We start from the raw sequence: 19,483 nt of genomic DNA, 5'->3' as shown, positions 1-19,483 counted from the left end.
ATTTACTTTTAATCTATATGTGCCTCGATACTTAAAGTGGGCATCTTATAAACATAGTTGGATATTGTTTTTGATCCACTTTGACACAATCTCTGTTTTGTACTTAGTGTACTTAAACTATCGACATTCTAGTGACTTAATATTTTTGGATTAGTATCTACCATAGTTGCTACTGTTTTCTATTTGTTTCCCTTTTTCTGATTTTTGTCTTCCACTTCTTTTCTTTTGTGCTTTTATTAAGCATTTTAGATAATTTTGCTTTCTCTGTTCTGAGCATTATCAGTAATACTTTAGTAGTTGTTCTAGTTCGCAATAACCATTTACAACCAATACAAGTCCACTTTCAAAGAACACTCTACCACTTCGTGGATAAAGCAAATACCTTAAAATGAAATAATCCTAATACCTTCCTCATACCCTGTCCAACTGCTGTCATGCATTTAGTTATACATAAGCATATCAATATATACACACGAACATAAAGAATGAAATACATTGCTGCTATTATTTTGAACAAACTAATTAAGAATAAAGAGTTGGTTTATTTACTTTACCTTCACTTATTCCTTCTCTGATGTTCCTGATTTCTTTATGTAGATCTTGAGTTTCTAAGCTATATAATTTTCCTTCTTTCTAGAGAACTTCTTTTAACGTTTCTTGCATGGCAAGTTTGCTGTAACAAATTCTCTCAATTTTTCTCTCAGAAAGTCCTTATTTCTCCTTTACTTCTGACTAATAATTTCACAGAAAATTCTAGGTTGGAGGGTTTTTCCACAACACTTTCAGTACGTCGTTCCACTCTTCCTGTTTGCACGAGTTCTTGAGAAGTCAGATGGAATTCCTATCTTTTCTTCTCTCTGTAGGTGTTTTCTTCCTCTGGCTGCTTTCAGGATTTTCCTTTATCTTCTGATTTCTGTAGTTTGAAAATGATATGTCTAGGTGTAGATTTTTTGGTATTTATCCTGCTTGGTAGTCTCTGAGCTTCCTGTATCTGTGCTTTGGTGTTTGGCGTTACTCTGGGGGAATTCTCAGCATTAGTGTTTCAAGTATTTTTTCTGTGCCTCTCTCTCTTCCTTCTTCCGGCGTTCTCATCACATGCTGTAACTTCTGTAGTTGTTCCACAATATTTGCATATTCATTGTTGTTGGGTTTTTTTTTTTCAGTCTTTTTTCTTATTGCTTTTAGCAGTTTCTATTTAGATATCCTCAAGCTCAGAAATTCTTTCCTCAGCTGTGTCCAGCATTCTATTAATAAGCCCACCAAAGGCATTCTTCATTTCTGTTACAGTATTTTTAATGTCTAGCATTTCTTTATGGTTCTTTCTTAGAGTTTCCATCTCTCTGCTTATATTGCTATTTATTCTTCCACCCTCTCTAGTTTATCCATTAGAGTCCTTAGTATAACAACCATAGTTGTTTTAAATTCCTGATCTGATGATTTCAACATTCCTGACATATCTGAGTCTCGTTTTGATTCTTGCTCTGTCTCTTCCAAATGTGTTTTCTGCCTTTCAGCATATCTTGTAGTTTTTTTTTTTTCTTATTGTTGATAGTGGGACATGATGTACTGGGTAAAAGGAAGTGCTGTAAATAGGCTTTCAGTAATGTGGTGGTAGGCTTTAGGGAGAGGGGATGCAGTATTAAGATTAGCTATCCGTCTTTTACTGGGCCTGTGACTCTGGACTGTGAATTTCAGACAATACTGTCAGTTTTTCTACCTCGAACCCCATCTGTTTGGACAGGATGGCTGGAGTGGGCTGGGACTGGGTATTTCCCTTCCCTCAAGTCAGTTCAGCTCTGATTAAACCAGCAAGTTAGGCTCTGGTTAAAGAGATTCTCCTGATGGCAGATCTTGTTAAGAAGAACAGAATGCTCTGACATATTTCAAAACAGTTCCCTCAACTATTAGCACAAGGAGATTTTTTTCTGTGCTATGCACTGTGAGAACCTGGTTGAGCTCCAGAAGGTAAAAACTCACAAAATTGTGGGGGCCCCTAATGACTGGGTTCCCCTGGAGTTTTTATCACTCAGACTTGTCCACATTGAGTCTCCAACAATTTTTCAGTTAAAGTTCAGGTTTCCCTACGCTGGCACCGACTCCTACAAAGGTTTCTGCTCTGGTAAGGGGTGATTTTCTATATCTGCCTGTCGGTCTCTCTAATTTTGAGGGCAGCAGATTGTCCTGTGATGTCACTTCTTTTATAATCTAAGGAGAATTGTTAATTTTTCATTTTTTCAGCTCTTTACTTGTTCTTACAACAAAGTGGCAACTTCTAAGTTTCTATACGCTTGGCTGAAAACGAGTAGTATTCTTTGGAATATTTTAATATATAGAATCGTGTTACCTGTGAATATGGCTAGTTTTACTTCTTCCTTTCCAGTCTGGATGTCTTTTCTTTCTTTGTCTTGTCTCATTCCTCTGGATAGAACCCGATGTGTTAAACAGCAGTGGTAAAATGGGCATCCCCATCTCAGTCCTAGTCTTAGGAAGTTTTAGTTGTTCGCCATCGATTATGACGTTAGCTGTAGGTTTTTCATAAATGACTTTTATCATGTTGAGTACGTTAACTTTTATTCCTGATAGCTTTCTAAGAGTTTTTATGAAGAAAAGATGTTGGATTTTGTGAAATGACTTTTGTGCATCAATTAAGATGAACATGTGTTTTTGCCCTCTCAGATTCTAAAATTTGCTGTGTTACACTGATTTATTTTCTTACATTGAACCACCCTTGTAATTCTGGGATAAACTTGACTTTCACATGGTGTAAAAGACTTTTAATATGGTTTTGGGTTTGGTTTACCAGTATTTTGATGAGGATTTATGCATCTATATTTATTAGAAATATTAGCCTCTCGTTTTCTTTTTTTGCGATGTATTTAATGTGATTTTAGTATCAGGGTAATGATGGCCTTAGAGAGTGAGTTAGGAAGTGTTCCCTACTCTTCAATTCTCTGGAAGGGTTGAAGAGGGACTGGTGTTAATCCTTCTTTAAATGTTTTGCTTAGTTCACCAGTGAAGCCATCTGGTCTTAGGCTTTTCATTGTCAAGTTTCTAATTACCAATTCAATCTCTTTACTTGTTATAGGTCTGTTGAAATTTTCTATTTTGTACTTGAGTCAGTTTAGGTAATTCATAGCTTCTAGAATTTATCCATTTCATCTAGGTTATTTGTTGGCAAAGAGTTGCTCATAGTATTCTCTTATAATCTCATAATCCTTTTGCTTTCTGATGATAAGTAGGAAGTGTATGTACTTTTTTTCCCTTTTTTAAAATTAAATTTATTGGGGTGACACTGGTTAATAAAATTATACAGGTTTCAAATGTACAATTTAGTAATAAGTCATATGTACATTGCATTGTGTGTTCACCACCCGGAGTCAAATCTCCTTCAGTCACCACGTATTTGATCCCCTTTACCCTTAGCTACCTCCCCTCCCCGCCTCCCTTTCCCTCTGGTGCCCACTACCGTTTCTGATATTAGTTACTTGTTTCTTCACTCCCTCTCTCTCTTCCTCTGTCAGTCTAGCTAAAGATTTGCTACTTTTGTTGATCTTTCAAAGAATCAATTTTGGTTTCAAAATTCTCTTTATTTTCCTTTTATCATTTTATTTAACTCTGCTCTAATTTTTATTATTTCTTTCCTCTGCTAGCTGTGAGTTTCTTTTGCTCTTCTTTTCCATTAAAATATATGTTAGGTTACTGATTTGAGACCTTTCTTCCTTTTTAACAGAGGCATTTACTGCTACGGTTGACCCTTGAACAACACAGGTGTGAACTGTGTAGATCCACCTAAAATATGAATTTTTTTCAATACATACTGTAAATATACCTTCTCTTCCTTATGATTTGCTTAATGACATTTTCTTGCCTCTAGCTTATTTTAAGAATACAGTACGTAATATATATATAATATACAAAATATGTTACTCAACTATGTTATCAGTAAGGTTTCCAGTCAACAGTAGGCCATGAATAGTTAAGTTTTGGGGGAGTCCAAGTTATACCTGGATTTTCAACTGTCTGGGGGGCTGGGGTCAGCACTGTTAAGTCCTGCGTTGTTTAAAGGTCAGCTGTATAAACGTCCCTCTGCGCACTGCCTCTGCTGCACTGCACAGTGTTTTCATCTGACTCATCTCTAGGTATTTCCTATCTTCCCTTGTGATTCCTTCTTTGACCTACTGCTTGTTTAACAATGTCTTGCTTAATTTTCACATATTTTTGAATATTCCAGTATTGTTTGTGTTACTAATTTCTAACTTCATTCCATGGTGGTTAGAGAAGATACTCTGTATGATTTCAATCTTCATACATTTACTGAGACTTGCTTTATGACCTAACATTTGTTCTCCCCTGGAGAATGTACCACGTGTGCTTGAGAAGACTGCGTATTCTGCTGGTGGTGGTAAAGAGCTCTATGTACGCCAAGTCTGACTGGCTGTAGAGCTGTTCAGGACTCCATATCTTCATTTATCTTCTGTCCATCAGTTCTATCCGTTATTAGAAGTGAGGTATTGAAGTTTCTGTTATTCAGGAACGATTTCTCCCTCTGATTCTATTGAAAAGTATTCTTAATGGAGTGAAGCTTCCTACAACCATTTAGAGGGCCAAAATGGGTTTCAAAATTTACATGTGTATACTTTTAAACCAAGAAATTCCACTTTTAGAAAATATCCTTAAAAAATGATATTATGATAATAATCATACTCCTGGGCTATGCATTTTAAAAGCATTAACTTATTTATTAAGTAGTCCTATTATTACCCCAAATTTATAAATAATACAAGAGATTCTGAGTAGTTGACCGGTAGGTAAATACATGTGATTCAAAGTCTTCAGTGCAGCATTGTTTATTACAGAAAGAAAAAAGCACAAACTACTGGATAGAACATGGCACTGAGAGTTAAAAAACCTGGGTTTAAATCGCACTCTATCAAGTATGACTACAAAGTCCCTAACTCTTCTGGGTCTCAATTTCCTCAAACCCAAATAATTTCTAAGAGCTCTTATGATTCCATTCGTTACCCAAATCACCTAAGACAGTGCTGAAAAGAAAGGAACCCTGACTGAACACTGAGACGGTAATGTAATGACTTCTATACACTAGTTCTGTTCCAGAAGCATACGTATTTATAGAAGAAACAGCTTTACTTTGAAAGCTAACCAAGACAACTACGATAAATCAAAAAATGAAACAAAATAAAAAGCAAGCCAATCCCCAAAACAAAAAGAAGAAATTAATTCTATAGTTCATATTTGTATTTATAGCAGAGATGATGTTATTGCAACCACTGGAATTCAAATGTCAGAGACAAGTTCTGATCAATTCTACCACATTTAGTAAGCAAGTAATAACATCTGGCCCTGTCCCAGGTTAATGACAAACTCATCTATGTTCTCAATAAACTGGGTCACGGTTTAGGTGAGGAGACGTTTTATGAACAAATAATTACAAGAACTATGTTAAAGTTATAGCAGCGCAGAAAATAAGGAATACTTAGACTTCCTGAGATAACATTCAACTTGATTCTTGTATTTGCTAGATGAATAAGGCACAGATTAGGCATGGTTATGCAGGGAATGGGTAGCAGTGGGGGCTGGCAGACAATGTACACAAAACAGGATATTCGAAGGTTAGAGTTGAGAAAAGGCAGACATCCTATTCAGATTATAATTTAGTGCTGTAGAAATGTGATGTCTATTTAATCCTAACTCTCTGACTTTGACATATATAATATTGTCACAACTAATAGTTACTGAGCACTTATGGTGGTAACACATATGTGTGTGTGTGTGTATTGTGTGTGTGTAATGTGTATGTGTGTGTGTACTCACTCCTTACACAAAACCAATGAGATAGGGTTTTACAGATGAGAAAATTAAGGTCCAAAGAGGTTCAGTGTTTCACCCAGCGTCACACCACTAGTAACTAATGAGGCTAGGAGTTAAAACCAGGTAGTCCAACATTAGAGCTGGCACAGGATTTCCTTTGCTAAGCACTTCCACTGAGATGTGTTAGCCCACGCCCATTACGATCTCATCTCACCTAAGAAGCATCTACAAAGCTACCTGAGCCTCTCCTAAGTTGTTTACAAGACACAAGGTTGGATATATAACCATGCAAATTACCAATGCATCTTGTTCAGGACATGCAGTGCTTCATAAATGCCTCCCTGATAGATTTTTTTTCTCTTTCCTGATAGATTTTTAAACTCCCTCCTGATAGAATTTTTTCTCCCCACTAAACATAGTCTTCCCTTTCCTTCCAGCATGATAAGGAAGTCTATAACAACTTCCTACTGGTTAAGAATGAGAATACTAGGTGTGAAGGATAGCTAATTTTTACCCTACACCGAAGAGAGCACATAACTAACATTCCTATTAAGCCTAAAGATAAGAAAATTAATTCAGCTTCGTAAATGTGAAATTAAACAATACCTTCAGTCCCTCCAATTCATTTTCCAGTTGCTTAGAATAGTGCTCGCTCTGTTCACGCAGTTTCCTGTCTTTAGATGCTTCAGCAGCTACAGCTTCTGTATGAACTTCCAGCTTTAAAACAAAATGAAAAAAGTAGATTTCATGGTTGTAATTGTTTTTCCAATAAAAAGTTTTCCCCACAGGAATTTATCTTGTAATGAGAAGATAACTTAAATGTTGAATCATATTAAATAATATTACCAAACAAACAAAAAAACCTTTCCGAAAATTAAAGCATGAGATATATATTACTTCGCTAGTCTGAAAAAGCAGCTTTAATCACTATCCCATGGACACTACGAAATTTGCCTGACTACTAACCTCTTTTTTGGCTCTTTCTGTTCTGCGCAGTTCTTGCCTTAAGCTTTCAACTTTTTGCATCACCAGGTCCACCTCTTCTTCCTTATCTCGGACATGGCGAGCAAGTTTCTGTTTTTGGGCGTGCAATTCTGTTAGCCGCTCATTGATCTCCATGAATTCCTGCATGGCCAGTTTCCTCTGACAGTGTGCGTCTTTCAGCTCTTTGGATTGGTTTTTTAATCGCTCACTAGCCTGGACTAGTTCCTACAGTTTTGTAAAAAGAATATAAGTTACCAATTCTGCAACCTAGGGACCAAATTTGGCCGTCAAAGTTGTTATCATGAAGTCAAGAAGAGCCAAAATTATTCACTTCAGGACAAAATTAAAAGAAATGAGCTACTTTTGAACAGACATTAAAAGCATGGTGTTCTGTTCATAGTCTTAATTCCTCTTACTAGCTTCAAAGGAACAGCTGATTCAACCTTCTAGTACCTTAGTTTCTACAAATAAAGAGTACAGAAATACAAGATATGATGGTCAAAATAAATGTTGTGAAATTTAATGGATATTTGTGATTGAAAAAAATTTATGATCAAATGATTAGAAATGATAAATATAGGGCTTCTCCTCCTGTGGAGATGACACTTTAGGCCAGAAGCAAAGAGAAAAAGTTAATTAAAGTGAGTAACTCAGAAGGAGCTGAAGTAGATTCGGGTCAGCAGAACCACCTGCTTCCCAGCAAAAGGAAATGCAAGTCTTCCTTGAGGAAAAAAGCCTCAATGAAATCTGGGTTTTCTAAGAGCACACAGATATGAGATCACAACCACAGATTCCAAAACACCCAAGGAACAAACATCCATAAGCAGACAACAGAAACAATGAAAATAAATCCCAATGGTACTTGGATATTACAATGATCACAAATCATAAAATGGGAAAATGACAAAAGGCTATTAAAAATGACAGGGTGGATTTATAACCCTTTATAGACCATTTAGAAATGAAAATAATATAAGTATTAAAGTTAAAGACATGAACCTACCAACATAGAAAGCTCTAAGTTTATGGAGCAATGGAGAAAAACTCTTAAACTCAGAAACTTAAAAAAAAAATAAAACTGTATAACACCAAATATAAGTAAAAATCCTTAAAAGAAATCAGAGGGGAAAAAAAGACAAATCACCTATTCTCCATCCTCAAAAAGAAAAAGATAATTAGATTCAGAGTAGACAGCTAAGAAGTAACAATACAAACAGGGGAAATGCTTTTAAAGAGATGAGAAAATAATTAAAATTATATACCCAGAAAAACTACTTTACAAGTCTGAGGCTAAAATAATGAGATTCAAATAAAAAAAAAAAATCGACAGAGCTTTCTATAATCAGATCTGCACTAATGGAACCTCTAAAGATTTATTTCAGAAAAAAAGAAAAATGATTTTAGAAGGAAGGTATGATAAAAGAGAAATGAAGAACTAAGAAATCAGTAAACACAAATGTGAATGTAAACAAACATATAACATTACACTATAAAAATATCTCATTTCTGTAGTAAAAAGAATATAAAATACTGGTCAAAACAGCACAGGCGTTGAGAAGAGGCAACAGAGTCAAAAGGTCCTTAAATTGTTTAGGAAGAGTCATTTGAGATATTAAATTTAGACCGTTAAATATACATGATAAGATTCAACAGTAACTACTAGAAACTTCTACAAGTAGCTAATAAAACGAGAACAAGAAAACAAAAATAAATCTCAATTAAAAATCAAGGAAAATTTCTGCAAGATGAAAAGAACTCGAGATTAGTTGCGCATAATATGCATGTACTTTACACTACTGAACTGTACAATTCAAAATGGTCAGCATAAATTTATATTTTATATGCATTTTACTACAATTTTTTTTAAAAGGCAAGAAAGGAGACAAAGAGAAGCACAGAAAGCAAAAAGTAAAGTGTTAGAAATAGGTCCATATACAGTAATCACAACAAATATAAAAGGGCTAGCTTCACCAGTTAAAGGCAGTGTGTTATACCAAATTAAGAAACAGAATCTAGATTTTAAGGGAAAAAGCATTATTAAGATTAGGGAATGTCACCACATAATGATTAAATTCAATTCACTAGGAAGAAGTGCCATTCTAAACTTCTGGGCATTCCGTAAGATAGACTCAAAATCTATTAGAAACTGCTAGAAAAATTGGTGAATACATCATTATATGAGAGATTTTAGTTTATCAATCATTAATAAAGCAAGCAGTTAAAAAACACTGAATATACAGAAGATTTGAAAAATCAATTAACAAGCTTCATATATAGAATCCTGCACCCAGTGCTGGAAACACACATTCTTCTCAAGCATATACTGAACATTTCCAAATGGAACAGCCTAGACCATAAAGCAAGTCTCAGAGTTCAAAGAACAGATATCGTACAGATCAAGCTCTTTAATTTTTAACATTACCATTAAAATAGAAATAAAAAAATAAATGGCTAAATTCCATAATAACTCCATGGTCAAAAATAAAAATCATAAAAAATATTAAAATATTTAGAATTAAAAACAACATAATAAAAATGTTTAGTGCATACTAAAACTTGGGGATGCAGTAAAAGGTATACTTAGTGGGAAATTTATAAGCCTGAAATACCTACATTGAAACTAAAAAAAAAAGGTTGAAATTCAATGAAATGCCACATAAAAAGTTTGAAATCCCCTCAAATATGCAAAGATAATAAAGAGCATAAATTAATGAAAAAGAAATGTGAGAGTAATAAGGATCAACAAAACCAAAAGCTGGTTCTTTCAGAAAAATAAAATAAGCAAACATCTGGTGAGACCAAACAAGGGAACAAGAATGAATGCACAAAGAAATATTAAGAAAGAAAAGTTATAACTACAAATCTAGAGATCAAAGAGGATAGAATACAATTAAAAACTCTACACCAATAAACTTATTACCTCATGAAATGAAGAAATGCCTAAAAAATTGTAATTTATCAATAGTGTTTCAAGAAAAAATAAAATGCCTGAATAATCCTATAACAATTAAAGTAGCTAAACCAGTAGTTAACAGACTTTCTCCGCCCCTCTAGCAGGAGAGAATTTCAAAGCTCTGATGGTTTTACAGGTGATTACTCCAATGTTTCAAGGTACAAAATCTTCTTATACAGATGTTTCTAAAGAACAGAAAAAAGGCAATGCTACCCAATTCATTCTTGACACTAATATCACTCTGATATCAAAAAAAGATCAGAGAGATAAGAAAAAAATTACAAGCTCATCTTATTGATGAAAATGAATTAAAAATCCTCAATAAAAACAGTAGCAAAGCAGTGCCAGTGGTATATAAAGAGAAGCATGAACTCTGGAACTAGACTCCTTGTGTTGAAGTTCCAGCTCTACCATATTCTAGCTCTATGATTTGGAAGAAGTATATTTAACTTCTTTGTGCTCAGTCCCGCCATTTGTAAAATAATAATATACCACCACATAATTCACAGGGCACTTACAAAAATTTTTTGAAGCACTTAAAACAGTGCTATTACACAGCTGCTTACGTAAGTGTTACCTATACATCATATTATTATTTATGAGATAATATATGGGCAATTTAGGGTTAACCCAGAAATGCAAAAGCAGTTTACCATTAAAAAGGCTGTAAATGTAACTCACTACACCAAATTATCAAAGGGGAACAATCATATAATTATATCAATAGATATTAACAAAGTCCTAGAAATGTGTTGCAGCAGTGTGCATAAAAGCACTTAATAAATTTAATAAATTCAATACCCATTCTTGATAAAAAATGATTAGCAAAATGGAATAGAAGAAAACTTCCTTAACCTGATAAGATTTACCAAAAACACACAGAAAACATTATTATCAGTGGTGAAATACTAAAGGCCTTTTCTTTGAAATCAGGAATAATACAGGAATGCCTGCTATCACCACTACTATTCAACATGGTACTGGAGGTCCGAGCTAACACAGTAAGGCGAGGAAAGAAAAAAAAAGTCATAAAAATCAAAAAAAGAAGAAACAAAACTGTTGATATTTGTACTTATTGAACTTTAAAGAATCTCAAGGATATTATTACAATTAATGAATTTAGCAATGTTGCTACAACAAAATCATAATATAATTTTTAAAGATACCACCTAAAATATGAAAAAATAGAGATAAAAATTTTAAGGAAAAGCAAACAAGACATATAAAATTTTACAGAAAAACATTTTTAAAAACTTTAAAGATACAGAAAGATATACCATGTTTGTAGATAAAAAGTGTGGATGCTGTAGAGAAAATATTTTTATGTTTTGAACAGTTAGGTCTTTCCAAACAACGTTTACTAACACTTGGGACCTGGGCTTTAAAAACAAGTATAGTAAAGTAATTTACGACAGTGACAAAACCCAGAGGTTTAACTCCTGGCTATAGGAGTTTCCAGTCGAGGGGCGGAAGGAGGGTGACAGCCTGAAGCGGGAAGATGGCCTCTACAGAAAGGGAGACTCTGGGCTTTGTATCCTCCCACTGAAGTGATTTACTTATATTCCAAAGGGTCCTAGAGCCTTCTTTTCAGGGATTCCAGGCGAGTCTCAGGAGGGTGGGTGGAGAGATGGGGAAAGCAGGAAGCAGTTGTTACTCTTCCCTATATAAAGACTCTCATTTTTCCGGGGCTCCTTGTCTACAATACAGACTTCATACGTGTAGGGTTCTAATCATCCAGGAATCACTACGTTGCCCCAGAAAACAAGTGACACTAACATATTGTTTAGAAATATGCTAATATGTAATTAAATTTTTTTAAAGTAAGGTAATGATTAATATATAATTCAGAAATGTGATTACCATTTTCGGGGAAGTGAGTAGAAAGGGATAGTCAGAATTATGTGACAAAATAGGTTAATATTCTATTTCCTAAGTTAGGTGGTATGTTCAGGTTTATTATTTGTGTCAAAATTTACATAATGTTACATTTATTCTTTTATACGCATCAAGTGCAAAAATCTTTAGAAGAATATATGCTACCTGTAGGATATTAAGCAAATCACTTAAAATTCTTTATCAATATAATCTGTTTCTTTTCATCATTAACCTCTTCTCAAAATTTACTAAAAGAATTTTTGATATTAAAACATTAAAAATTGTCAAAATATGTTACTGTAAATCTAGATATCAGATTCTCATCCTCATTGTTAATTAAGCTTTGCTGAGTAACACCACCATAAAACACAGAACAATAACTACTACTATTACTATAATATTAAGAAAACAAGAACATCTATAATAAATTCCAAATATTATTCAACTGGGCATGAATTTAAATGAATCTATATAAAATATTGCTTGAAACTGCATGAAGAAAAAAGTAAAAACATACTAACCTAGTTCAACTTAACTGTTATAGCTTTCTCTGTTAGTCTTTTTTTTTATTCGCTTCATCAGCAAAAGGTTATTTATTTTCAATTACTTCCATTTCTTTACTGAAAGCCAGATTTATAAATATTCTCCGGAAGGATTTCATTCTGTATTATATACTACATCACTGACTACAACTTATACTATGCCATAAACCACTCATTTCTTTTTTGCATTGGCTAGTATTAATTTCGACATTTTTTATTTGTTAGTAAAAGGCAAAGTACACACAGAGTGTGGTTTAAATAAAGCATTTTTATCTAGAATATTATTTACCCTATTGGATGACATTACTGTGTCTTTTTTTGTTTTGGTAGAGTCTATCTATCCTTTTGGCAGTAGTTTATTTTGAAGAAGACATAAGAGAAGCTGAAGATTATACAATGGCACAAATATGGTACAAAATGGTAAAGCGAGTGATGTGTTTCAGTTAAGCCTCTCAGTTATAAACAGTACAAAACCCACCCACACATCCTAAAGGGAGAAAGATTTATTGGTTCACGTAACTGAAAAGCTGGGCCCACTGGCTTCGGTGCCCTCGATCAGACAGTAAGCAGGACTCTGCTTCTCTCTCTCCATTTCTTGGACCCACTTTACACTATCTTTGCTCCATTCTCATTTTCTCAGATCCTCAGATTCTCCCCTCACAGCTAAAAACCGAGTGCAGCTGCACTGTGTCCTAGCTATTAATAAATTTTGTTGATGTTTACAATACTGTTTAAGTGCTACACAAAGTTCTTAGGAAAACAGCTTGCTCATCCGTGCTTTGAAAGATAAACTGACATTTAAAAAAATCACTGGAGCATTAGAGAAATTTTGTTGTAATTTTTTAAGAATGTTAATATCAGCAAGTCACAATGAAAAATGCCTGAATTTTTAATTTTTCCATAGACACTAAACAGGTTTTACTATCTTATTTCTTCATATTTCTTTTTCAATAACATTAACTTTCTAAAAGAACAAAAGATTCTGAACTTTAAAGCCTCAAGAATGTTTTTTCATTACTAGCTATTAATCAAATGACATACACCAAAATAATTCTTAAATTTTTAAACCAACTTTTTACTGATAAAATATACTATATATTAGTATAATTCAATTAGTATAAATATATATACTACATATTAGTATATTGCTTTAAGAATAGGCATTATAAATGCTTTAAGATGAAGAATTTGCAAAAGCCTTTAACAATCTATCCATATTTTTACCTTATTTAATTCTTCCCTTTCTTGCTGTAATGTTTTGATTTGTTTTTCATAAGTCTTGATTTGTCTAAAAGCATCATCCAGTTCTCGCCTCACAGAATTAGCTTCTTCAAGTTGTTGTTCCAAGTGACTTGATTCTAAAAAGAGAAGAGAACGTTTTTTTTTACGACTAGCATAAAAACAAATGCTTGAAATCAAGGTTAAAAACAACCAAATTTTTTAAAAAATACGATATTCTGAATTTGGTATTATGCTGACTGACACCACACACCACTCTAACTCACAACCACCAAATCTTCTCAGTTCACTGTGAAGACTGTGACTAGCTAATGCCAGCGTGAAGACATGCAAAATTTACATGCAAAAATGCCTTACATATCTATGAGAATAAAAAGACCATACTTCTACAATAGTGCCTTCAGAACTAATTAAAACTAACAAAAAGAACAAAACTAATTAAGCAAACAAGAAACACGTTTTCCTCTACTGTTGGTTGTCAAATTATTGTGAGATGGTTTTGCTTCTAATATTGTGGTTCTAGATCACCCAGCCTGGTTTTTCTAGTGATGATTTAAAGAATAAACTCTGATTTCGAAAAGTAAATAATTAAAAACATCTAACTGAGGTCAGTTCATGTATTTTTTCAGATGAAAGACATGAAGCTCAACGGAGCTGAATAACTTAACTAAGATCATCCTGCTAAATGAATATCAGAGCTAAGACTAGAGCCCAGGAATTCTTGTTTAGAAAGTAATGATATGAAATAATGGTTAACATTATTTCATCGCGAAACAAAATAAAATCATTAATTTTAGTATATGCTTAAGTAAGATTTAAAAAATTGATATGAAATGTTCCTGGCATCAATTTATAAAACTGAAGCCAGTGAAAACAGAAATCAAAACACATTCATTGTTAGTTTTGTCTCAGATATTTTCTATTCTTTACAACTTTGTTACTCTGAGTGTCATCCCAGACAAGTAGCATTAGCATCCTCTGGTAGCGTGCTGGAAATGCAGACTCTCGGGCCCCACTCCAGAGCTACTGAAGCAAAATTTGTATTTTAACAAAATCCTCAAGTAACTCATTTGAAATTAAAGTATGAGAACAAACGTGCAAAATATTACACATTGTTGAGTTTGATGCTTTCAATAAATGAAGTAGTGTTTATACTGTGTCATTCCAATTGAAAAGAGGATTTCATCTGGTATAGATAAGTCCTGTAGTCAAAAGTCACTTAAATGGTTCTAGAATCCTTAAATAAAATTATTTACTGATATTCTAAGCCCTCAACTTACAGGTTTATTAAAAGCTTATTTTAGGTATTTCGTAAGTCTAGATACATTTATGGGTAGCGTAGTTTTAAGATATTTTGAAAATATCTACATATTTGCATTTAACTTGTTTTTATTTTGTCTCAATAGCATTAATTTAATAAATGTTTTGTTTGAAGAATGCTAAAAGATCATAGGATATTTAATCTTAAGGATCACAGGTGTTTAGTCTTATATTCAGAAAATTATCTTTTATCATTTTCTCAAATTTCAGTATTTTATGTAGTTTTTCTGTTTATACTAATTTCTATCAAAGATTTAAAAATGATATCTTTGTTACTTTAAGTTTTTAACATTTTTAGGATTTCAATAATTTCTAAAGTAGATATCAATTTAGTTTATTTCTAACAATTTGGAATCAAAATTTAGTTTATGACACAGCTAATTTCTGTCATTTCTGGGTCATTTTCATCAATTTTATGATTCTGCATCACAATCTAGATGAGTAATATGGTGCATTTAGTAATCTCTTCTGAGAACACACACTTCTACTTTCTTTCCTAGCATGTTAAGATCTTTGCAGCAAATTAAATCATTCATTTATCTTAACTGCTTTCATTAGAAAAAAGTGAAGTCAGTGTTTTATAAAATGTCTACCTCACATAAAGTTTACAGCAAAATGTATTACATGGTACACCTTCAACAGGCTTTAAGGATGTTTTTATTGTTTTATTTCAATATAGGTTGAATTTTAGTTTTATCCCAGCCATTTCGCTTTGGCTGCTTTGCAATGGAGTTGTTAAATATATATATAAAATATATCTCAGATTTTCATGTTGTGTATTTCAGTCACCAAAAAGCTCAAATTATTCATTTAAACAGCAACATGTAAATTATAAGCCCAAGAGGCAATGTATTAGATAAAGAAGTGCTGGAGAAGACAAACCCGCCCAATTATTTATAAAATCCTCCTACATGAAGAGAAAGATAGCATTTTTAATTTGAAGTACACAGATTTTTGCATTCCCCAAAGATAAAAACTCAAATCAAGGAAAGCCCCAAACGCACTGAGCCTCGGCTGACCGCTATCAGGTGGCTGAGGCAGAGGGGCCTTTACTTCCGGCACAACAAACTGTAAACGTGACTAAAACCTGGACAGACATTTTCAAAGACTGTCAATAGTATCTCATGCAGCACACCAGTCAAAACATTTAGATGAAGTTATTAAAAACAAGTTTTAGTGAATAAATAGAAAAAGCAGTACCAGGAAAGTGGGTTAGCTCATACTAACTAAACAGTTCTTAGCTCACTGCTGCTAGTAGAATTCTGAAGTCCAATCTGTTAGTAATAAGAATTTAATGAGGGCATAATACATAGTAAGTCATTTTCTTTACACTGTATGGCATATATGAAGAATATAAAATATGGTCTCTGTCTTAAAGGAGATAATCAAGTTAGAAAAAAGAGCAACACTTTAAATCCTAAATGGAGCAGAAAATCAAATGCAAATTGCACAGGTTATATGGATGCTACAGGATTTAAGAGAAGGGCAAAAAGGAGGCATGTCTAAAGCAGCACTCAAAGGAGAACACTGGTTAACTGCAAAGGATCTAAGACTGCAGTCAGAGAGAGGTTGGTAAAATAATCAAAAGCATCTCTTTCTGATCCACAAGAGCATAATGTTCATAGCTTCGCCATTATGTTCTTATTCCTAGAATAATTCATGACTCTTCTGAAATGCAAAGAGACTTCACATCTATTATTGCCCTCATTCATTCACTATCTTTCTCCTTTACATCATGATTTAGGTGAGACAGACAGACAGATAGACAGACAGACAGAAGGAGGAGCAGAGAGAGGGGGAAGAGGCAGGGAGGAGGAAGAGGAGAAGAAGGAAAAAGAGGTAAAGGGAGAGACTGAGAGAGGGAAAGAGTTTAGGGTTGGAGAGACAGAGACGGTACATGGAAGCACAAACCAGTAACCTCAAGGCAATAAAAGAATGGGGGTTATTAAATCACATTATAGGTTATGATAAATGTTTTATTTGAAACAAAAAAAATCCTTATTTTCTCATATAAAAATATTAAATGAGTATGAAGTTTTATTTTTGTCTGCAGATGGTCAAAAAATATGCAGTGTCTATAACATGGTATCAGGAAACTCCGTCCGACCCACTTAGAGTCGGAGTGTGACGAGGAAAGCAGATATTAAAACAAAACTGTAAATAATTATAAACTTATTAAATTTTTCTAGAAGTTTGAAAATATTGGAAAATGTTGCCATAGGGAAAGAAAAAACATAAAATCATTAATGGTGGGTATTTGTTTACACAAAGATCTTGCTTAAGAAGTATCTAAAGGAACATTAGATCAATGATGATTTGGACATTTTTTTCCCCTTAGAGCTAAGGCTAAAGTCAGGGTACTCAACAGGCAGGTCCTTAGGGAGGCCTGTGTTTTATCTCCAGCACGATGTCAAACTATTTAAGACAGCTTGGGTGTAATTATGAATGAGACACAGACTTTATGCTCAAATTCAACACTATGCCTCTAGTACCAAGTGTAAGTAATTCTTGGTACACAGGAACAACTCGATAAATATGTTTATGACTGAATTAAGAATGAATGACTATTGCTAGTGGGAATGTAAATGGTACAGTCACTGTGAAAAACAGTATGACAATTCCTAAAAAAAATTAAACACAGAATTACCATATGATCCAAGAATTCCACTTCTTGCTACATACTCAAAAGAAAAGAGAGACTTGAACAGATATTTGTCATACTCATGTTCACAGCAGCATTATTCACAATAAATAAAAGGTAGAAGCAAGCCAAGTGTACATCAATGGATAAATGGATAAATAAGATGTAGCATTTATTTGTACAGGGGAATATTATATTAAGGTAGGAAATTCTGACATAAGCTACCACATGGATGAACCTTGAAGACATTATGCTAAGTAAAATAATTCAGTCATATAAGGACAGATATTTTATGATTCTGCCCATATGAGGTTCCTAGTTAATTAAAAAAAAACAAAAACAAAAAAACAGAAAGCAGAACGGTGGTTGTCAAGGGCTACTGGGTGGGAGGAATGGGGAGTTATTGTTTAATGGGTAAAGAATTTCAGTTTGGGATGATGGAAGATTCTGGAGATGGTGGTAATGAATTCACGGCATGATGAATGTATTTAACGCCACTAACCTGTACACCTAAAAATAGTTTAAATGATCAAATTTATGAGATATATATATATATTATTACCACATTAAAGAATAGTGAATGAATGATACTGAAGAGATGGAACGGAATCAAGGGCATCACCGAGACTAGCGTACGATCAAGAAAAGAACCTGGGAGGAAGGAACACTAGAAAGGAAGATTTATCCTTTCTGTCAACATTATTTTCACTGATTCTTTTCCACTCCTGGAAAATGGCTAAAAATAATGAGTAAGCGTAGTCCCGTAACCATTAAATTTAAGGAAAAGGTAGGAGTGAAGCAAATGAAGGAAAGTTCAATCAATAGGAACTGAATGGTAACTAATTTCCTCAATCAGGGTGATTGTTCCCAGGGACCGCCGATTTGTATGTAAGGAATGAACACATGTTGGGAACTGCCTTTGTACACAATGTACAAAGATACCGTAGAAAGTGGTCAGAGAAGGTTTCCAAGAGTGAGGTTTCATTTAGTCATTCACTCATTCATTCACTAACGAATACCGATTTAGGGTTTTTTATGTGCCAATTACTGTTACAGACACTGGGACATATTCATGAACAAAACGAAGTCCCTGTTTTCAAGGAGCTTACAGTCTAGTGGTGAAAGAGGAAAGTAAAGTAATATACCAATAAAAAAAAAGTCAGCGAAAAGTATTATAGAGGAGTGGAAGCTTGCCAGTATCCAGCAAACAAGCGGGCAGTCAGGATGGAAAGAAGGAAGGAAGGGAAGGACAGAAAGAAGAAGGGAGGGAAAAGAAAGAAAAAAACAACAAATATGTAAAAACCCTGGAGGGGATTAGGTGGAACTAAAAGCCATTCGCTATGGCTGGGATCAGTGGGTGAAGGAGAAGCGACAAGCGAGGACGCTGGAGAGGCAAACGCATGCAAGACAATGAAGGGCCTTGCGATGGAACTGAGAAATTTTAATTCTATCCTGCAGCAATGGGGACCCCAGCTTACTCGGGGACTTCTGCTTCCAGAAAGATGGAAATGCCTCTGCATTTCCCCTTTTCTCTACTCAGTACAACTAAAACCCCCGGACATTATCCATAAAACAAACCAAAGACAACTAAAATTTGTAGAGAAAAAGGATGACCAGCTAGAGACAATGGAACCTGACACTGTGGTGTCAGAAACACTGGAACGACGCAGGGTAAGTTTTCCGGTCACATGAGGCTATGATGAAATGGCTGAACGCACCGCAAAGGTGCTCAGAGAAGGAACAGTGCGGGGCCAGAATGCTCACACCCCAGGCTGGTAACGAGCTCCTTCCCACATGCAGTGTCAGTGGAGACCACATGGGGAACGAGGACCCCACGGCCGCCCAGCAGTAATGACCGTGGCCCTCTCCCCGCTGGGGTGGCCTAAGAAGAGAGCAGGAATTTTCAATTATCGCCCCTGCCCGGTGGTAGTAGGACCATCCCACCCCAGTGTCCGTGGAAACCAGGTGGGGGCCGAAACCTCCAACCTCTTCCAGGAGTAAGAAGGAACCCTTCTCTGGGTGTCAAAGAAGGCCACGTGGGGAAATGTGACTTCTACCACAACCTAGCAGTAAGGAGGCAGGAATCCCCTTCCTATTGCT

General features: G+C 34.5%; 1 protein-coding gene across 11 annotated transcripts in view; it reads right to left on the bottom strand.

Annotated features, from left to right (window-relative positions):
• The window catches only part of CDC42BPA (CDC42 binding protein kinase alpha), a 223,853-nt gene that overhangs the window by 81,543 nt on the left and 122,827 nt on the right, over positions 1-19,483 (bottom strand). For 7 of the 11 annotated variants that reach the window (XM_039883267.1, XM_039883265.1, XM_039883266.1 and 4 more), the window contains exons 12-14: positions 13,408-13,541; positions 6,796-7,038; positions 6,436-6,546 (exon numbers count right to left, since the gene is read on the bottom strand). In XM_039883267.1, coding sequence (XP_039739201.1) covers positions 6,436-6,546; positions 6,796-7,038; positions 13,408-13,541 — 488 coding nt within the window. The remainder of the gene's footprint in view (positions 1-6,435; positions 6,547-6,795; positions 7,039-13,407; positions 13,542-19,483) is intronic. The other 4 variants (XM_039883271.1, XM_039883269.1, XM_039883270.1 and 1 more) reach the window with 1 other exon arrangement.

This window comes from Pteropus medius, unplaced genomic scaffold, assembly GCF_902729225.1.
Source record: "Pteropus medius unplaced genomic scaffold, Ma_sr-lr_union100, whole genome shotgun sequence".
Classification (NCBI taxonomy): Eukaryota; Metazoa; Chordata; class Mammalia; order Chiroptera; family Pteropodidae; genus Pteropus; species Pteropus medius.
This window is presented reverse-complemented; position numbering and strand designations above follow the sequence as displayed.